A 19813-nucleotide genomic window follows, 5' to 3' on the forward strand; every position below is an offset into this window, starting at 1 on the left:
GGGAAATGCGCATGTGGGGACCTCACCAATCAGCTCCATGATGGATACATAGAGCTTACACATCTGCTTCACTGATGAACACGCATCGTTTGTAAGTACACACGGAACACTTCTGAAAACTAGCATGTTCTAGGTCCCAGAGCCCTTCTCAACATTCTGTGACCACAATGTGATAAAACTAGAAAGCAACTTAAAAAACAAGCAAATGCCAGACATTTGGAAATTTAAACCGCAAGCTTAAATTCTTCACGGGATGAAGAAGAAATCATAATAGAAATCAGAAAAATTTAGAATTACATGACAATGAAATTACTCCACATCAAAATCTGTGGGACATGATGAAAACAGATCTTAGAGGGGAATTTACAGTCTTTTATAAACATATTAGACAAGAAGCTTGAAAGCTCATGAGCTAAGTGTCCAACTCAAGAAGTCAAAAAAAACACAAGGAGCAAAAAATGGTGAGATAGAGGACAGCAGGATGAAAACCTCCCGAAGCTGGCTTTCAGGTCCCCTCTCAGGGTCTGCTCGGTTTTACTGATCTGATTTTCAGTTCCTTGTTCATTCCTGACACCGAGAGAGCCACGCTCCTTTCTTGCAAGCTCAACTCTGCCTTTGCTAATATTTTATCCAATATTTGTAGGTATTTGTATTGGGAATTTTTTCATATTAACTGACAATATTTATCTTTTCAGGTGTGAAGAAATTTTGATTCTCCCTCATTTGTACGGTAATGTGTGTATTTAAGTGTGCCTTGCACTGTTACAATTCCTATATGCAACACTTTATCAGTCTCTGCCTCATGAGAACTTACAAAAAAGATAAATGAAGGAATAACAGGAATTCAATGAAACAAACTTCTCTCCTTTTAAGTTATCACATGAATAGTGCTTCTGTGTAAAAACAAGGCAATTTTGCATCACCAAGGTTGGAGTTACACAGTACTTGCTGCGTATCAACACTAAAGTATCACTTCCCTTTCCTGCACAGGGGAGCAGGCCAAGAGGTGGCTTGAGAAGCTGCTCATCAGCTCCTTTGCCTTTAGCCAGGTAGAGGAATATATATGAGCAGTGTCGAAGTGATCATTTTCTGTTTCCAAACTGAAGCAGCAAGAAGGTGGAGGACCATATTAAAAATGGATACTTAAAAAAAAAAACAAAAACCAAAAAATAAATAAAACAACAAAAATGTATACTGACATTACAGTGGGCTACAAAGATATTAAAACTTTTTTTTGATCTTAGAGAAATTTCAAGGGCAAATATATTTGTTGAACAAATGGATGAATAAATAACCAACCAACCTCCTGCAACTGAAGGATTTCTGCTTCCAGACTCTTCAATTTCTTTTCACTCTCTTTGGATTGAGCAAAAATCTCATCTCTGGATGCACGAGCTTCTTCTAATTCACGCTGATAATCCTTCATCTGAGCCTATTAATAAGAAGGTTTTGGAGTGGTTTACATTCTTAATTTTAGTTAAAAAAATTTTTTTTTAGAGATGAGCCCTATGTTGCCCAGGCTGGTGTCAAACTCAAGGCCTCAAGCATTCCTCCTGATTACAGCTGTGAGTCACTGTGCCTGGCCCCATTCTTAGATTGTAAACATGACTTTTTTTTTTTTCTAGATTATAAAAGTAATATACTTTCATTGTAAATATAAAAGTATATGGAAATGACAAGGATATCATAAGAAAACTACAGATCAAAATGAAATCCCTTGTAAATACAAATGCAAAAATCTTCAACAAAATAGTAGCAAACTGAATCTGGCAACATGTGAAAAGGATTATATACCATGACCAAGTGGGAATGTGGGATCTATCTGAGGAATGCAAGGTTGGTGTGACAACCAAAAATGAATTAATATAACCATATAATCATCACAATAAATGCTGAAGAAGCACTTCACAAAATCTAATACCCTTTCAATATAAAAATACTCAAGCTATGAACAAAAGGAAATTTCTTCAACTCTGATTAAGGGCATCAATGAAAAACTGACAGCCAATATCATACTTAAGGATTAATGACTGAATGGTTTCCCTCTAAAAGATGAGAAACAAGGATGTTCGATCTTGCCACTTCTATTTAACACTGCAATAGAGATTCCAGCCAGGGTAATTAATTAGGCAAGACAAAGAAATAAAAGATACCTAGATTGGAAAGGAAGAAGTAAAACTAGTTCAATTTGCAGATGATCTGATCTTGTATATAGACAGGCTTAAGAAAGACACAAAAAGAATTAGAACTGCTGGTAATATGGACAATAAAAAAGAAAGTCCGCAAGAACTAATAGATGAGTTTAGCAAGATTACAGAATACAAGATCAACATACAAACATCAATTATATTTCTATACACTAACTATGAACATTCAAAAGAAAGCAATTACATTTATAATAGAATCAAAAGAATACAAACTTAGATATAAACTTAACAAAAGAAGTGAAAGACTTGTATACCAAGAACAAAACATCACTGAAAAAAATAAAAAAGATCTAAATAAAAGGAAAGATTATCCATGTTCATAGACCAGATGACTTAATATTGTTAAAATAGCAATACTCTCCAGATTGATCTACACATCAACACAATAAACTCTCAAAACCCAAGCTGACTTTTTTTTTTGGGTGGCAGAAATTAACAAGCTAAGGCAGGTGTGGAAATCATTTATCTCATAAAGAATTTATATCCAGAATACAGAATTGTTTCAACTCAGTAATTAAAAGACAGCTCAGCTGTTCAACCTCATTAGTAGTCATTAGAGAAATAAAAATAAAAGCCACAATGAAATGTCACTTCACACCCACTAAGATGGTTACCATCAAAAGATGGACAATAACGAGTGTTGACAAGATGTGGAGAAATTTGAACCCTCATAGATAGCTGGTGGGAATGTAAAACTGCAGTCACTGTGGGAAAGTTTGGCAGTTCCTCAAAGTTAAACACAGAGGTATCATATACCCCAGATCAGTTCCACTCCTAGGTATATTTCTGAGAAAACTGAAAGCACATGTCCACACAAATGCATATGAATATTCATAGAGGCATTATCCAGAAGTCAAAAACTGGAAACACCCAAATGTCCAACTCAGGGATAGATGAATAAAATGTGGTAGATGTATCCTCACAGTAGAGTGTTAGTAATAAAAAGGAGTGCGGTACTTATTCATGCTGCTACATGGATGAACTTTGAAAACATTATGCTAAGTGGAAAACCAGTCACAAAAGGCCACATACTGTATGACTCCACTGATGTGAAATATGAAACAAAGGCAAATCTATAGAGACTGAAAGATTAGTAGTTGATTAATGCAGAATGCAGCAGGGATACAGGGAATGGGGAGTGACAGCTAATGGGTAGAGGATTTTTAGGAGGGACCAAAATGCCCCAAATTTGATAGTGGTGGCCTAATAAGTCTATGAATAAACTAAAAAACACTGAAAATGCTCAATTGATGAATTGTATGGTATGTAAGCTATATTTCAATAAAGCTGTTAAAATCACAGTATTATAATTTATATTCTTTGTAATTAATTAGCTTAATAACTTTTTTTTTTTTTTTTTTTTTTGAGACGGAGTCTTGCTCTGTCGCCCAGGCTGGAGTGCAGTGGCTGGATCTCAGCTCACTGCAAGCTCCGCCTCCCGGGTTTACGCCATTCTCCTGCCTCAGCCTCCCGAGTAGCTGGGACTACAGGCGCCCGCCACCTCGCCCGGCTAGTTTTTTGTATTTTTTAGTAGAGACGGGGTTTCACCGTGTTAGCCAGGATGGTCTCGATCTCCTGACCTCGTGATCCGCCCGTCTCGGCCTCCCAAAGTGCTGGGATTACAGGCTTGAGCCACCGCGCCCGGCCAGCTTAATAACTTTTGTAATTAGCTAATAAAAATCTTGAGCCCAGGCTGCAGTGAGCCATGACTGCACCACTGTACTCCACCCTGGATGGCAGAGTGAGACTCTCTCTCTTTAAAAACAAAACAAAACAAAACAAAAAACACATTTAGCTTCAAAAAAAAAAAAAAATATATATATATATAAAAACAAGTTCCTACCAACTTGTTATCCAGAGATGACTTTCCTTCCAAACTTGTTTCTAGGTAAGTATGTCTGCCTGCATGTCTGTATGTGAAAATGTATACACACACTTGTGTAGAGTTACAAGCTAAACCACCCTACACTGTATTTTCCTTTATTCATTTAAGTCCGGCCATTGTACCCCACACACCCCGTCACTTAAATGGTTAGCAGTCCATTGACATTTAGAGGGTTTCCATTTCTATCATAAATAATAACACTTCAGCTAAAGATCTTTGTACATAAAAATTTCTTCTTTATATTTGGTTAAAATAAATTTTTAAGATGTGGTGTCAACAAGGTCAAAGAAAAAGTTTTTGTCATAAAGGAGCAGCTCCCCTAAGAAGTGGCTCCCATCCGTACTATAGTGAGGCCACTGCCTGCCTGCTCACACCGTGAACTCTTGCAGAGATCACTTCTTGTCATTGTGGTAGTAAAAACTGGCCCATTATCTGGGTAGAAAAAGTGATGATTAAAAACAGACCAAAAAGATCACAAAAGCTATAGCACTAAGGGCCTGGGTCCACATGACCCTCCTCTTGAGGTGAGGAAGGGTGGGTTTTAAGTATCGCCACAGGCTCTCAGGGCCACAGGAACCCCGCGTGGTGCCTCCACCCCAGCTGTGTTGCTAAGTGCATTCAAGTATCTCCCATGGACACAGCGGACACACAAGCAGTGTCTTCACGGCCTGCTGCCCCGCCCCCGGCTGTGCTGACAGCAGTGCTATGCCCCTAGGGTGGGTGACAGCGGTGCTGTGGCCCCAGGGTGGTACTGCAGTGCTGTCCCCGCAGCTTCACTGCTGGACTCTGTAGAAGCCACACAGGTCACGTGGTGCTGGATCTCAGTGGGGCCACGTGATGCCATCCAGAGACTCCATGGGCGGTGGCACCTACCTGGAGCTTGCGGAGCTGCTTAATCACCTCATCCCGAGCTTTGTTCGCAGCCTCGATTTGGGCTTCGAGGTCCTTCAGGTCTATCTCCATCTTTTTCTTTGAAGCCACAGCAAGCGCCCGCTGTTTCCTCTCGTCCTCCAGCTCCGCCTCGAGCTCCCGCACCTAATGGACAGCATTGGGTTATGCTGGGTTAAATCCAACTTTCTGCTCACAGAGCAGGCAGCCTGTTCTCAAGTGGGGACTCTGGTGACTCGGGTGAGCGTAACCTTCTGTTACTCTGTAGAGGTCTCTGTTACCAAACAGTTACTATCAACAGAAAACCACAGTAGCTGAATTGTGTTCAAAGGGGTCTTTAAACACCACCACCTCATACAAACCATCCCACTGACTGCTGCGAGGGCACACGAGAAGGCAGCCAGTGACCTGAGCTCAGAGTGTAGATGAAGCCAAGATGGAAAGACCCAAGACAATGCGGTAACCACGTAATAAAGGCTAGAGTAGGCACAGAGTGGGCATGGGGTGGTTGCTAAGAGGTGCAGAGGACTAAGCGGGCATGCCTGTTTCCTAGAGCTGTGAGGACGTGGGGCATGGCCAAGTTACAAGGGTGCCAGAACCACGCAGAAACTGCCTTTGATCAGCAGGAAAGCGGGGAGCAGTTAAAGCGGTCCAATGGAGGAGGGACGAAATGAAGGCCAGCTCTGGAGCAGGCAGATGGGAGCGTGAGGATGAGTAAGATGTGGGCAGGAAACCGAGGGGGACACACCTGTCAGCCACTCACTCACTCTGCGGCACTCTTCGCTCAGTGAGCCTCCTAGTGTGCAGTGGGGATGGGGCATTACGCTCACACTGTCTGACGGATGCTCAGAAGAAGGTGCTCTGGAGTCCTTAAACCAAATCCCAATGCCTCCGTCACCAATGACGGGGCCCAGACACGAAGCTGCTGAGCTCCAAACCTTATCAGCCCATGAGTCCACAGGGACTGTGTGTCACTGCCTTGACATGGCCTCCTCAACCTGTCCTGCTTTGTCCACTTATTCAGCCACAAATAAATGCTTTGTCATGTATTTATTAAGGTATAGGTCATAAATACCTTCATAAATACCTATGCCATAGGTAGTATTCTAGCAGCTGGAGGCTCAGGTGAGCAAGGAAAGGTCCCTGCCTTCACAGAGCTTCCACTTCCTGCTAAGAGGATGATGGGTGGTGTGGGAGCTGGTATGGAGGCACCAAGGCTTGACAGAGTGGTGGTTCCACTGGTCCTCTCCAAAGGGGAGAAACAGGGTCGCTGCTGCTGCTCATCTGCAGGGGTTGGCATGGGAGACGAGGAGCAGGGCAGCTGCTTCCGCATAATGCAGAGGCGCTCGTCATCTACTTGCTGTATTCTGCAGAGACCTGGGGCTGTACCTCAAGGCGCAGGATAGCAGGAGGCACCCTTACATGAATTTCAATGTAGTGCCACTTACATGAATTTCAAAGTGTGGTGGTTTAAAAAAGTCTACAAATTCTTTAATACTCCCCACCTTAAAGAGTTGGAGCATAATCTCCTTTTGAATGTGGGCCAGACTTGGTGACTTCCTTCTGACAAACAATAAAAAAGTGATCACATGAGACGTGGGATATTAGGTCATAAAAGGCCCGGAAACTTCTTCCTTGCTTGCTTTCTTTTGGATCTCTCTCTCCTGAAGCTCCTCCAGGACACTCAGGAGGCCCATGTGGCAAGCTGCCGAGGCCTCCTGCTGACACCACATGTGTGAGCCAGCTTGGCATGGCTCTTCCAGCCCTGGTCGGGCCTTCAGATGATGCAGCCAGGGCCAAGGTCCTGACTGTACCAGAACCACTGACTCAATCGCTTTCCAATTCCTCACCCACAGAAACTGTGACATAAATGTTGTCACAGTTTGCAATAATTTGTTAAGTTTGGAGTAATTTGTTATCCAGCAATAAATGACCAATAATTAGTGGAGTGAAAATAACAAAATAAAGCAAAATTAAATATATCCCAAATCTGGCCGGGCACGGTGGCTCATGCCTGTAATCCCAGCACTTTGGGAGGCCAAGATGGGCAGATCACCTGAGTCCAGGAGTTTGAGACCAGCCTGGCCGACACCATGAAACCCCGTCTCTACTAACAATACAAAAATTAGCCGCGCATGATGGCGTGTGCCTGTAGTCCCAGCTACTTGGGAGGCTGAGACAGAAGAAGCACTTCAACCTGGGAGGCAGAGGTTGCAGTGAGCCAAGATCATGCCACTGCACTCCAGCCTGGGTGACCGAGCGAGACTCCGTCTCAAAACACACACACCCCCACCCCCGCCAAATCCAAGACTTATTGCCATGAACTTTAAGGGACTGGCAAAATATCCACAATTCATATTTAAAGTAAAGTTTTACAGTATAAATTTAACATACATGCAGAAAAGTGCCTAATATACATTCAGAAAAGTATACAATTTATACGTGGATAACAACTTTATAAAATGACAAATTTAAATATCTGCTCTTTTTCCTTTTGAAGAGTGATCTAATTATTAGGACTTGGGATCTGAACTGCAGACATCTGCCAAATCACTGTGTCTGGGATGCATCAATTCTTTCCTATACCCACATTCTAAGACAAGGAACTTGAACCTAACCACAGATTACTTTGGGAGTCCACTGAGGGCTTTCTAATTGATGTGTAAGCAGCAATGATACTGTCTGAGAAATAGAAAAACCTAAACTAATTACAATAAAATTTAAATAATAAAATTCTCAAATGACCAAATAAATTCATTTTACTCTCTGTGTTACTGTGTTTACTCAGATGTGTTCTAACATGCATGAACAGGATACTGACCCAGCGCTGGGCTTTGAGAGCCTGCACCCCTTGTTGTGGAGGCTGCGCCTTCTGCCCTACCTGTTTGATCAGCAGCCGCTTCTTCTCTTCATTCTGTTCGTCCCTGGTTTGCAGGTCTCTCTCGAACTGCGCCTTCATGGCCTGCATGTTGACCTCCAGACGAAGCTTGGCGTCTTCCGTGGCCTGGAGTTCATCTTCCAGCTCCTCCAGCTGGGTCCTCATTTCCTCCACCTGCTGCTCCAGGGCCCGTTTGGATTTTTCAAGTTCGTGAACCTAAACCACCGAAGCATCAGGAAAGAGTTGACCTGGGCGGAGGCACGTGGGAAGAACAGCAGTCTTCCTGTTTTACAGGCCCACTTGTGGCATGCTGGCCACTTTGGTCCCCCTGGGCCGGCCCCCTGCCACATGCACACACATCCTTCCCTCTCCCTTGAAGTCTGCTGCTATTGTCCATTTCAATGTATGCAGCGTAGAACTACAGTGCGGATTTCTTTATTCACACGTGTTCTCTGGTCATCCTCCTCTGCTGACCTGTAAGCTGAGAGTTCTTCAGTGAGCCAAAGAACAAAGGAAACAGCTATGTCAGGGAACCTGTCTGTTGACTGACCCCTTGCCTGCTGTCTGTGAGGAGCAAGTATGACAGTACACCTCTTATTGCTGTAGAAAAGATCATTCGTATTGAAAAGCACATGTGGAAACTGCTGACTATTCGGGTGGCTTCAGCCTAAGAAGCAGGGCACAGTACAGAGGCCTTGATCGCTCCCAGGGACAAAGATTCCCCAGCACCATTTCCCTTGTTCTCTGTGCCAAGCACTGTGCTGAGAGCTTCACCTCCTGTGCCCTTTGATTCTCGCAGCAGCCTGTGGAGGGAGGCCTTGGTGCTGCTGTGCACCCCCTCTGGGGTCCAGGACCACCGCAGTTCTCACAGGGACAGGCGTGGAGAATCTTAGGACAGGAGGAGGGCCCATTTCTACACAGTGTCTGGTGCTCGGTAGGCACAAGACATGTTTGTGGGATGAACGTGTGAGTGTTGATGCTACAGAAAACGAACATGAAGTCAACTGTAGCGTTCTCTCTCCACATTTCACTGTGTAACCATGGCCACTTCTACTTTCAGTGGCCTCTTCTTGTCCATGGGGCTAGTCCCTGGGTGCCAAGCTGTAGGAGACCCAGCAGGAAGGTGGGGCCACCTTTGCTGATGTATGATGTGGCCGGATGGCCCATAGCCCATGAAAATGGGACCCTGCCTTTTTAGAGGACTTTGTGCTTTTCAAAGCAGATGCAGTAACTTCATGAAATTGGGCAAGTATAATGTCCATCTGGCAGATAAGGAAACTTAGGCTTCAAAAGCTTAAGTGGCTTCCCATGGTCAGAATGGAAGCCCGTGGAGGAGCCAGGGAACCTTGCCTTTGATACCAGGCCTGGCTTTGTTTTGCTATCTTCAACACGTCATACACTAAGGGAGAGACGTGGGGTAAATAAGTGTCATGGCAGCTCCTGTGGAAGATGTATGCAATGGAAAGAGAAACTGTGCCACAGAAGCTTCTAAGCTGTGGATAAGCCCCCAAAGCTACTGAAGCTCTCAGAGAAAACAGTGGGGCCTCCCTGGGAAGAACCGGGTCAGAGGGAGCTGCCATTCCCTCCTCCTCCTCCTCTCCAGGTCCCCACTCACCTCATGTTTGGCAACTACCTGTGATGGCAGAACCATGAAACCTTTTGTTGAAAGGCCCCCCTGCCAGGATGTAGGCTGGGGCAGGGAGGGCAGTGAAAGGAAGAAGAAACACGTTCACCTCTAGCCAGAGCTGGGGGGAGATTGCAGAAAACCTGACAACGGTCCCAGAAGACCTGAACCCCCTCTTCATGCACAGGCCAAAGCACTCCTAGATGGCTTCGTGGCTGGGCTGTACATTCCCAGGTCCTTCAGGCACCCCCAAGGAGCCACCTGCTCCCGTGTGAAGGCCCAGGCCCCTGGGGTACTCTCCCGTGCAGAAGTGTGGACCCCACCAGGCGACTTACGTTCTTCCCCACGTCATCTTTGGAGCTCATGAGGTCTTCCATGTCTGCTCGGAGCTGCTTGTTCTGCCTCTCAAACTCCTCCTTGGCTTCCAGTGCTTCCTCAAGGGCCCGGGCCAGTGACAGGGCTTTGGTTTCTTTCTCTCTGGCCTCGGCTTCGGCCCGGTCCCGCTCTTCGGCATAGCGAGCAGAGATGCTCTTCTCTTCTGCTAACAGCTGTGCACAAGGGGATGGGGGAATATGAAAAGCCGAAACAGTGACATCAGCTTTTCTCTTCCACGGCGTGGCTGATTTTTCGCCAGATTGCTGCCATTATATTATATTTCCTTTTTTTTTTTTTTGCTTTCCCCCTTTTTCCAATTTTGATATAAATATGTATCACATTTAATTGCCTTTAAATAAGATTATTTTAAACCATATGAACAAAAGCAAGAGGAAACGACACGTGGCTGACCCACCTGGTCAAACTTCTTCTGCTTCTTCTCCAAGTTGGAGGCGACCTGGCGCTGGTGGTCCAGGTCCACCGTGAGGTCGTCCAGCTCCTGCTGCAGGCGGTTCTTGGTCTTCTCCAGTTTGTCATACGCCAGTGCCTTCTCCTCCAGGCGCTGGCTCAGGGCCTCCACGTCCTTCAGAAGCTTCTTCTTGGCTTCTTCCAGACTTTCAATTGTTCCCAGGTCGTCATCTACTTTCTTCTTGGTATCAGCCAACTAGGTTTTGTGCAAGGATAAACAAAGTATTAATGTTCTCAATTGGGGCTGGGCATGGTGGCTGACGCCTGTAATCTCAGCACTTTGGGAGGCCGAGGCGAGCAGATCACTTGACGTCAGGAGTTCGAGACTAGCCAGGCCAACACAGTGAAACCTCATCTCTACTAAAAATACAAAAATCGCCTGTCTGTAGTCTCAGCTACTGGGGAAGCTGAGGTGGGAGGATCACCTGAGCCCAGGAGGTGGAGGTTGCAGTGAGCTGAGATCATGCCACTGCACTCCAGCCTAGGCGATAGAGTGAGACTCTGTTTCAAAAAAAAAAAAAAAAAAAAAGCTCAATTAGTTTTTGAATTTGAAGAAAAAAGAAAACTTTTGTTTTTAATATTTTGAGAGAAGAAAAATCAATACTGTGATTTTTAACATAAATGAATCTTAGACGGTCACTTAATTTCTTAGCTAATAGTCTATTAAAATGATAACTGGATTGAAACTTTACATTGTTGACGTAGTCCTAGGTCCTTATTTTAAGGGCTTCCAGCATTATAACCAGCACGTGGCTGGGTCAAAGCAAAACCATTTAATGGGCTTAATTTAGTATAACCTAATTAACTGTCCCAAATGGAGTTGAGACAGCCCAGCAAAGCAGGGCCAGGGGCTGCTGAAGACACACATCGAGGCCACCGCGGCTTCCTAAAGAGGACACACACCTGGGACTGCAGGGCCAGCACTTGCTTCTCCAGGTTCTTCCTGGCCTCCTCCTCCTCCTCCTGCTGCTCCTGAAGACTGTTCTTCTCCTCTTCCAGCTGCCGGATTCGACTGCTCAGGTTTAGTTTCTGGCGTGTCTCCTCCTGAAGAAGCTCCTGTGTATTTTTTTTTAAAAGGGCAACACTTCCGTTATATTTATCACCAAAACAAGTACACCTGTATTAAAGAATTCATGTCATAAAAAAGAGCCTCAGTGCATGAGAACACCTAGTGACATTAACAAACACAGACGATTTAAAAACACACACAATAACTTTGTAGAAGTTTTTCACACCAACACTGCTTCAGACTGATCCCTGAAGAATGAATGGCGGCGCCGTCCACCCAAGGGCCCAGGCCGGAGGCTCCAGGCATCCCTGAGGCCTCCCCTCCTGCATCCCCCACCACACTCGCATCTCCTCAGTCATGCCTGGAATCCCTTCCTCTCTATCCCCTGCCCCGTCTTAGCTCAGGCCCTCAGCCCTTCGTGCTGGGATCACCTCTCCCGTCTTAGGCATCCCCTCAGTTACCTGTCCTTTATATTTCCTGCCAGACTGACTTCTAAAATGTAAGCACAAACATGTCTTTCCTGTTACTTTCAGACTGGAAAATCTTCACAGGCATTAGTCGTGTGGAGCAGAATTTCTAGGCTCTGGCTCTAGAGTCTCTGGCCTCCTCTGGTCTCACTCACCAGGCCGTGCCTTGTCATGCATGGGGTATGCTTCAGTTAAAATGAATTTATCCCCAACTGCCTAATTATTCCACTTTCGGCCTGAGATTTTTTTTAATCCCCAGCACCTAGCCTAAAGCCTGACAAATAAACACTCATAAATGTTTGTAAATTTAACAAAATTAAGCTGTAAAACTCCAAGAATAAAGTGCTACATTATTTTCAAGTAACCTGTAGCTGACTTAAAAACATCCCTAACGGATGATGCAATGCAGGTCTTAACCATCTGATAAGCTAGCCTCAACTCACCCTTTTACAAAATGGACTGTTTCTCACAGGTCAGCACAATGAAATTCCAACCATAATGAAACAATCTTATTTAAAATGGCCAGCAAGACATTGTGTGCAGAAGGGCCATGGCTTGGGTAAACCACTGCCCAGGCAGCGGCAGTGAATGGCAGGTGGAGCTGCCTCCGAGGCCACCCACATGCCTGCCAGACACAGGAACCCCAGAGGCTCTACATTAAGACACTGAGCTTCCAGGGAGAAATCCTGAGTAGCAAGCCTGGCTCCAAATAAAAGTATGACATAAAACTAGTAAGAGGTGACATAGAAGACAATTCTGGGGCCAGCATATTTCACCAGCTTAAATACTACAGAAATGTTAGTTATTATAAAGACTCCTTGTTCCCCGTGGAATACCTGTGTATCCTGTAGCTGAGACTCAAGACTAGCTGCATCCTTAGCAAATTTAATACCCTTCTTCTCCGCTTCTTCCAGAAGGGTGGAGACATTATCTAGCTCATTCTGTAAGGAGCAAAAGATTAAATTCAACTCAAAAGTAAGCAAGCAGAAAGGGTCTAGAAACACAGCTTTTAAACAGAACACAAATAGAGAACTCGGGGGCAGTGTGAACCTGAAACTACCCATTCAGTTAAGGAAGACTCACCACCAAGAGTCTGTTGCCTTCAAACGGAGCTCAAATAAGTAGGTACTAGAACCTGCCTCCCTGGCTACCTTAATAGTCTCTACCTATGGAAAGGATGGGGCGGCGGGGGGGGGGGGGGGGCGGTGTCTCCTAACTGGTTTTCTACCTTCTTCTGTTTTTATCATGAAGAGACAAAAATTAAAGCAAAGCCTTTGAAAGAGTGACTGTTTCCTCTGAGGGGAGGCTGAAAGGCCAGCAGGTGCTTGATTTTGGTCCTCCTCCACATGAAGATGCGTTAACCACATGCTTTGGGAGGAAAGTATAATTCACATTCTTATAGAACTTGAGGCTTCTATAAAAGGGATACAAGAGTTTCTTTTCTTTTTTTTTGAGACAGAGTCTTGCCTTGTCGCCCTGGCTGGAGTGCAGTGGCACGATCTCGGCTCACTGCGACCTCTGCCTCCTGGGTTCAAGCAATTCTCCTGCCTAAGCCTCCTGAGTGGCTGGGATTACAGATGTGCGCCACCACGCCTGGCTAAGTTTTTGTATTTTTAGTAGAGACAGGGTTTCGGCCTCCGAAAGTGCTGGGATTACAGGTGTGAGCCACCACATCCGGCCGGAAGTTCTTAAAGGTTTTAAAAAACTGGTATTGTATATTCATCATGAATATTTATTTCTTATGGTCAGATTTAATGAATAATATTTTTTCCTTCTCAATTAATATTTCTAAAATATTTTCCAAACAAATCTTCATGGTATAAGATGCTTTATAATTTTTGATGACAGTTGGCGCTGGGAAGAAGCAGAGGGACGCAGAGGGGCAGTAGGCACCGTGGGTTCTCGCCTGTCCTCATCACACCAGCTGAGGGAAGGTGGATGGCGGCACAGCCACAGCACAGCCTGCCATGGGCAGGCCTCTCTGCTGAGTCCTAGAGTCCTGGAGAATCATGTACTGTAATGTGGTCTTGGGCCTCTGACACAACACAGCTCTGTAATGCTTTTTCAATGTGGCAATATAGGATGTACATCTTTTCTTACCAATAAGGACTCATCGACTACCTTGTTTTTGCTGGATGCATAGAAGTCCATATTAAACATTAAAGTTATTTCCAACCAGAGTTGGAAATAATATTTCAGCCCTTCCTATCCATAGGTTCCATCTGTGGATTCAACCAAACATGTATTAAAAATATTCAAAAAAGGGCCAAGCGTGGTGGCTCACACCTGTAATCCCAGCACTTTGGGAGGCTGAGGTGGGCGGATCACGAGGTCAGGAGATCGAGACCATCCTGGCTAACATGGTAAAACCCCGTCTCTACTAAAAATGCAAAAAATTAGCCGGGCATGGTGGCGGGCACCTGTAGTCCCAGCTACTCGGGAGGCTGAGGCAGGAGAATAGTGTGAACCCGGGAGATGGAGGGTGCAGTGGGCAGATTGCGCCACTACACTCCAGCCTGGGCGACAGCGAGACTCTGTCTCAAAAAAAAAAAAAAAAGTTGCACTAATTTATACCAGCAGTGTAAAAAAATAAAACTCTTGCAAATCTTTGCCAATGTGAAGTATAATTTTTTGGCCCATTGTTCCTATTATTTACTGGACTAATGGAGAAGCTGAAGTGCTTAAAACTGTTCAAGCAACTATAAACAATTCAAAGTGGAACTGATCAAGTCCAATTCATGTCTTCTTCTTAAAATAAGTATTATTTAACTTCATCAAAATAATAGACACTAGGGACACCTAAGACTCGATGTATTTACTGGACAGCAATTGTCAGGTATTACACAGCACGCTGGCTGTGGGTCTCTTACTGCACAGAGGGATACAATGGTAAATAAGGGACATGCTACGGTGGGATGTGTGTAGAGCGGAGGTTTCTGGCTTACCTGCAGCTTACTTGCTTTCTCCGCCAGCTCCACCCTGAGCCTGTCGCCTTCAGAGACCTTGGCATGGAGCTCCTGGACCTGCGCATCGAGCTTCTTCCTCTTGTGCTCAGACTCGGCCTTGACCTGCTGCAGGACCTTCACCTCACACGCCAGCTCCTTGTTATCTGTCTCCAGGCCCTGCTTGTTCTTCTCTAGATTTGCTTTGAACTAGGAGACGGAAGGGAAAACATTATTCACTAATTATTTTCTAAAACTCCATACAGAGGACTGCTTTTTGAGTCTGCAGAATTGTGCCTAACACACAGTAAGCCTGTGATCAACATTTGTTAAATGAGTGAATGAAAATGTTTGCTGTTCTCTGAGGATTTCTATGTAAGGAACACATGCGTACGTACTGCTCTGAGGAGCAGATGCAGGTATTTAGGGGCTCACTGTGCTAAGTAATGATCCTTGTCGATGCCAGGTGTGTCGTGTCTGCAGCGTAATCACTCACACTGTCCTTTGTATAAAACAAGTGTTGTTAGTGTAAAAACTGTTTTACATGTACTAACATGAGCAAGCACCCCTGGTGCAGGGTGGTCACAACAGGATGTGTCTCCAATGACATCTTGCCTCAGGGACACGATTGGGTGTGGTAAGGTGGTCACATGGGAATCTGGGCCAGACTGGCCTCAAGCTGCCCTTCCACAAACCAGCTGTGTGACCCTGGCTTAATTACCTAACACCGCTGGGCCTCAGTTTTCTTGTCTTTTAAATGAGAATTATAGGAGACTGTGCCACAGGGTTGTAACAAAGAGTAAGGAAGGCAATTCACATAGGGTACTTAGCACAGTACCTGACACAAATGCAAATGTTCCGTAAGTGTTAATATTGTCATTGTCTGAATTAAAAGGTGGCATGTGGCTAGGCAAAGAACAGAGACATGGGGAAACCAGAGCAAGACCAAGCCACAAAGGCAAGGATGATTATGGGAAGTCGTGGAGGCCAGTCTGCACAGGGGGGTGGCATGAGTCACAGGGCACAAGAAATTCGGTTTCAGCAGAACGGAAAGCCTGTGTCTGAGATACAGAAGCGGGAACAATGAATGAAAGGCAAGACTCTGCTTGGTGGCTGCGGTGAGATCACAGGCAGGGAAGGACAAGAAGGGAGAGATGAATGTCAGGAACCCCTGAAGGGGAACAGTGGCAGGACTTGTGACTTACTGGCAGCAGACAAGTAAGGGAAGAATGACTTTCAAATCATTCAGGGTTTTGAGTGAAGCCACTGGGAGAAGGATTTAGTGAGAGGAGACACTGAGGAGACTGTGTGATTTGAGATGGCGGCTGGATCCGTGTATTTGCATCTGGCTTTTTTCCCTAAGTAGACAGTGTGTTTTCAGAAAGCCGCTCCTGCCTTGGCAACTGGGTACCCAGCAGCCCACTCAATGACGTATAGATGCTGGAGCATAATCAATACATGACTGAACAGAATGGGCAGATAGGACGGGAGTGGGTCTGCTGGTGGATTTTCTCCAGGCCACAGCACACGGCAGGGTCTCCCTTACCCGCTTGGCCTGTTCCAGCTGCTCTGAGAGCTCCTCCAGGGCTGTTGCGTGTCTCTGTCTCATGTCCTGGATTTGAGCTTCATGGTTCTTAGTTTCCTCCTCAAGAGCCTTCTTCAGCTCTGCCACTTCTTGTTCACGTTTTGTACTAGAGAAGGACATTTTTTGAGAGAGAGCAGAATTAGCTGACTGATTAGAAACACATTTTCTTTTTGAAAAAGTACTGTTTTTGTTTTAAATATTACATAAATTCCTTTAATAAATATTTGATGTGCTATTTCCAGTAGGCTGGCAGGTCTATTACTGTGATATCAGAAATCCTCCTAGAGAGCTGAGTAGTGGTTCATGCCTGTAATCCTGGCAATTGGGGAGGCTAAGGTGGATCGCTTGAGCCTGGGACGTTGAGGCTACAATGAGCTATGACTGCACCACTGCATGCCAGCGTGGGTGAGTGACACCCTATCTTTAAAAAAAAAACCACACACACACACACAAAAAAACCAGTGCAACTTCCATGCCACATCTGACTTATCAAGACACAGGGTGACATCCCTAGGGGGTCTTCAAATTGTTCTGGGCAGTCTGGTTTCACTGGAGGTCAGGAATTGGTTAACACAAGATGCCAAACTGCCTGACACAGCCCCAACAGAATTGAATAAAACTGGAAAAAGGGAGTCTCCCAGAGATTTTCAAAAGTGAAGGGGTAGCAAAGGCCAAAGCAATCAGGATGTTGCACAGTAACAAAGCAAGACTCTACCATTCATGTGAAGAAGCCGCAATGAACTAACATCCTCCCAAAACTCTACTAGGAAATGGCTTGAGGTTGGGGAGGAGGGCATTATCTTTTGGAGCGGCAGGAAAATTAAAAGGCAGCTCAAAGGGTTCAGAAAGGATCTCTGATGTTTGATATGAGAACACAGCAGGTCCATGGCCATAGAATGGGAATGTTCTGACATAAACTGCTTTTATCTAACCTGCACTTTACGGTATGAAGATCACATTAGCATTAAGTATTTTTCCATGGCTTTCTAATATTTTAAAAATTGGCTATAACAAATACAGGGTAACCTGAATAACTAGAGTTATTCACTTTCTAGAAGAGCTCTTACTCCCCATGGCAAGTCACTCTAAATTTGTTAATCTGAGCACCATGTTTAAGCACAAGCTTGATGAAGACGGAAGCCAGTCAGGTAAACAGTGCTCCTGCTAAGACCTATATTAGCACTTTTGGATTAGCTACAACCTCACACTAATCCTGAAGCACATCTCTAGCAAGCTTGCTCTATACTTTATAACATGTCACAACTTAGAACAGTGATTCACACACTGATTCCCATGTGGACACATTTTCCCTCTCTTCACCTCTCTTCTCATGGAGTCACGAGATGCAGGGGCTGGCTGAGAGATCCCTGTGCCAAGAGAACAGGGCCTGGTGGCTGCCAGCTCCATGGTCACATGTAGCCCAGCCAGAAGGAATCACTGAGGATTCTTTGCGGTCCAGCCTAGCTCAGCCCCAAGTTCCACTGGCTCAGCCAGAGGTCAAAGACGTGCTGGTCTGGTCCTGTCTTCTACAAGGCTCCCATCGAGATTATTTCAGCTCACTCTAGCGACCAGTGCTTCATTGATCAGACTCTAGGGAAATCTCTCCTATTAGCAGCATGTTGTCTTTTAGAAAAATAGTTTTGTGTGTGTGTTCCTCATCCCTACTTGAACCCAATGGTCAAAGGAAACCTTCATCTTCTCTTCTCCAGGCTGAACAACCCAATTTCTTTCAGTCTTTCGTCAAAAGTCCTCAAGAAAGTTAAAATGCCAGTGAGTCTGCAGAAGAGTAGATGATTTACAGAGGACTATTACTTTATACTAATCATGGGAAGAACTAGGGCCCAGGGAGGGTGGTTTGCATTCTCTAAGGGTCCTTAGCAAGAATGGAGGACACGTCTGAGCTGCAGGCAAAACAGAATCCGTGAGTGCTACAGCTGAGCATAGGCATGGTTTTAATAAATACGTGCATTTATTTTTTTGCAAGGGTTGGATGGAAAAATGATCAGAACCTTATTTTCTATTGCAGTCAAAAGCCCAGCTGGGAGTGGAGAGTTCAGCCAAGTCTAGTTCAGTGGTTTCTAGATTTTAAAAAAGCAGATATATCAAAGAGAAGTCTAGGACTCACACTACGAAAAGCAGTTACTCTGCTAAAGTGGGGTAAGGGCTGGGCGCAGTGGCTCACGCCTATCATCCCAGCACTTTGGGAGGCCAAGGCGGTGGATCACCTGAGGTCGGGAGTTCGCGACCAGCCTGACCAACATGGAGAAACCCCATCTCTACTAAAAAATACAAAATTAGCCAGGCATGGAGGCAGGCACCTGTGATCCCAGCTCCTCTGGAGGCTGAGGCAGGAGAATGGCTTGAACCCAGGAGGCGGAGGTTATATAGTGAGCCGAGATCGCACCATCGCACTCCGGCCTGGGCAATAAGAGCGAAACTCCGTCTCAAAAAAATAAAAAATAAAAATAAAATAAAATAAAATTAAAAAGTGGGGTAGGAAGCCTCGAACCGTGCCTGGCTCAGATGGGGTTTTTCCTCTCTCGAGGGAAAAACTGAAGACAAAAACCAACCAACCTCTGTCCGGCTGCCGTAGCTGTACATATTCATGGCCAGGATCATGGCAAACATTCCAAGGCTCACCCCTCTGTTCTCCAGCATGGAGAGTCTCCCCACACCCACCATCTGACCTCAGTTTCGCTGCTCTACCGAGCCGGCCTGTCCTGTGGACACCATGATGTCATTCTTTCCACGACCGAGTGCCCAGGTTTCCAGCTGCTGGGTGGACCCAGCTGATGAGATCCTTGTCCTCTGGGGAAATGCACTGGTTTTCACCACAACCCATTTCCCTCCTGGTTGCTCTAGGCCATTTTCGGCCTCTCTGGCCACACTTGCGTTCATAAATAATTCCCTCTGTGTTTCTTGCTTTATTTCAGGCCCCAGCAGCTCCCCAGGATGACGGGCTATTCTTTCCATCATTCACACCCTGGAAGAGCCAGCAGGTGTGCCTGCAGCCAGCCAAGGTGGCGAGGGTTCCCTTGTGGCTGGGACTCCTGGGGTGGCCCTGAGGCACTTGGCAGTGTGAGTGTGGGAGGGAGCAGACGGCTTCTGCCAGGACAGCAAGCTGGCACACCCCCTACACCGCTCTCCACAGTGACGACGCCTGTGAGTCCGTGGGAGCCGCAGGCCAGCACCTCCAGGCCTGCGAACTGGCTCACTGCTAAGGCTCTCCTGAGACTCGCGGGCTGCCACACTGCAGTTTTCTACCTGGGAGCCTTCTCTGGCCATGTTCACCTATGCTTGTCACCTTTTTCATGCCCGCCCCGGCTGCTGGCTCATGATGTTGCATATGCCTCTGCCCACTGCACACCTCTGTCCCAGTGCCTGCACCAGCCTTCTTCTCATCTTTGTGAAGGCACCCTTCCCTTTTCAGCTGGTTACCTACACCGTTCACGCCACCTGGCACTGCCAGCATAAGTGCCTGGCCT

The 19813-nt window shown here is 45.7% G+C and overlaps 2 protein-coding genes across 3 annotated transcripts in view; one reads left to right on the forward strand and one right to left on the reverse strand.

Annotated features, from left to right (window-relative positions):
- The window catches only part of NDEL1 (nudE neurodevelopment protein 1 like 1), a 73688-nt gene extending 72106 nt beyond the window's left edge, over nucleotides 1–1582 (forward strand). Inside the window, exon 9 of the mRNA XM_030923666.1 lies at nucleotides 696–1582. Within this exon, the coding sequence (XP_030779526.1) occupies nucleotides 696–747 (52 nt within the window). The 3' untranslated portion in view covers nucleotides 748–1582. The remainder of the gene's footprint in view (nucleotides 1–695) is intronic.
- The window catches only part of MYH10 (myosin heavy chain 10), a 153355-nt gene that overhangs the window by 8799 nt on the left and 124743 nt on the right, over nucleotides 1–19813 (reverse strand). For both annotated transcript variants that reach the window (XM_030923661.1, XM_010362445.2), the window contains 9 exons: nucleotides 16290–16434; nucleotides 14747–14953; nucleotides 12638–12742; nucleotides 11229–11381; nucleotides 10273–10521; nucleotides 9818–10030; nucleotides 7862–8074; nucleotides 4966–5127; nucleotides 1304–1432 (listed from right to left, as the gene is read on the reverse strand). In XM_030923661.1, the coding sequence (XP_030779521.1) occupies nucleotides 1304–1432; nucleotides 4966–5127; nucleotides 7862–8074; nucleotides 9818–10030; nucleotides 10273–10521; nucleotides 11229–11381; nucleotides 12638–12742; nucleotides 14747–14953; nucleotides 16290–16434 (1576 nt within the window). The remainder of the gene's footprint in view (nucleotides 1–1303; nucleotides 1433–4965; nucleotides 5128–7861; nucleotides 8075–9817; nucleotides 10031–10272; nucleotides 10522–11228; nucleotides 11382–12637; nucleotides 12743–14746; nucleotides 14954–16289; nucleotides 16435–19813) is intronic.

The sequence above is a fragment of the Rhinopithecus roxellana genome, chromosome 19 (genome assembly GCF_007565055.1).
Source record: "Rhinopithecus roxellana isolate Shanxi Qingling chromosome 19, ASM756505v1, whole genome shotgun sequence".
NCBI classification, from domain to species: domain Eukaryota; kingdom Metazoa; phylum Chordata; class Mammalia; order Primates; family Cercopithecidae; genus Rhinopithecus; species Rhinopithecus roxellana.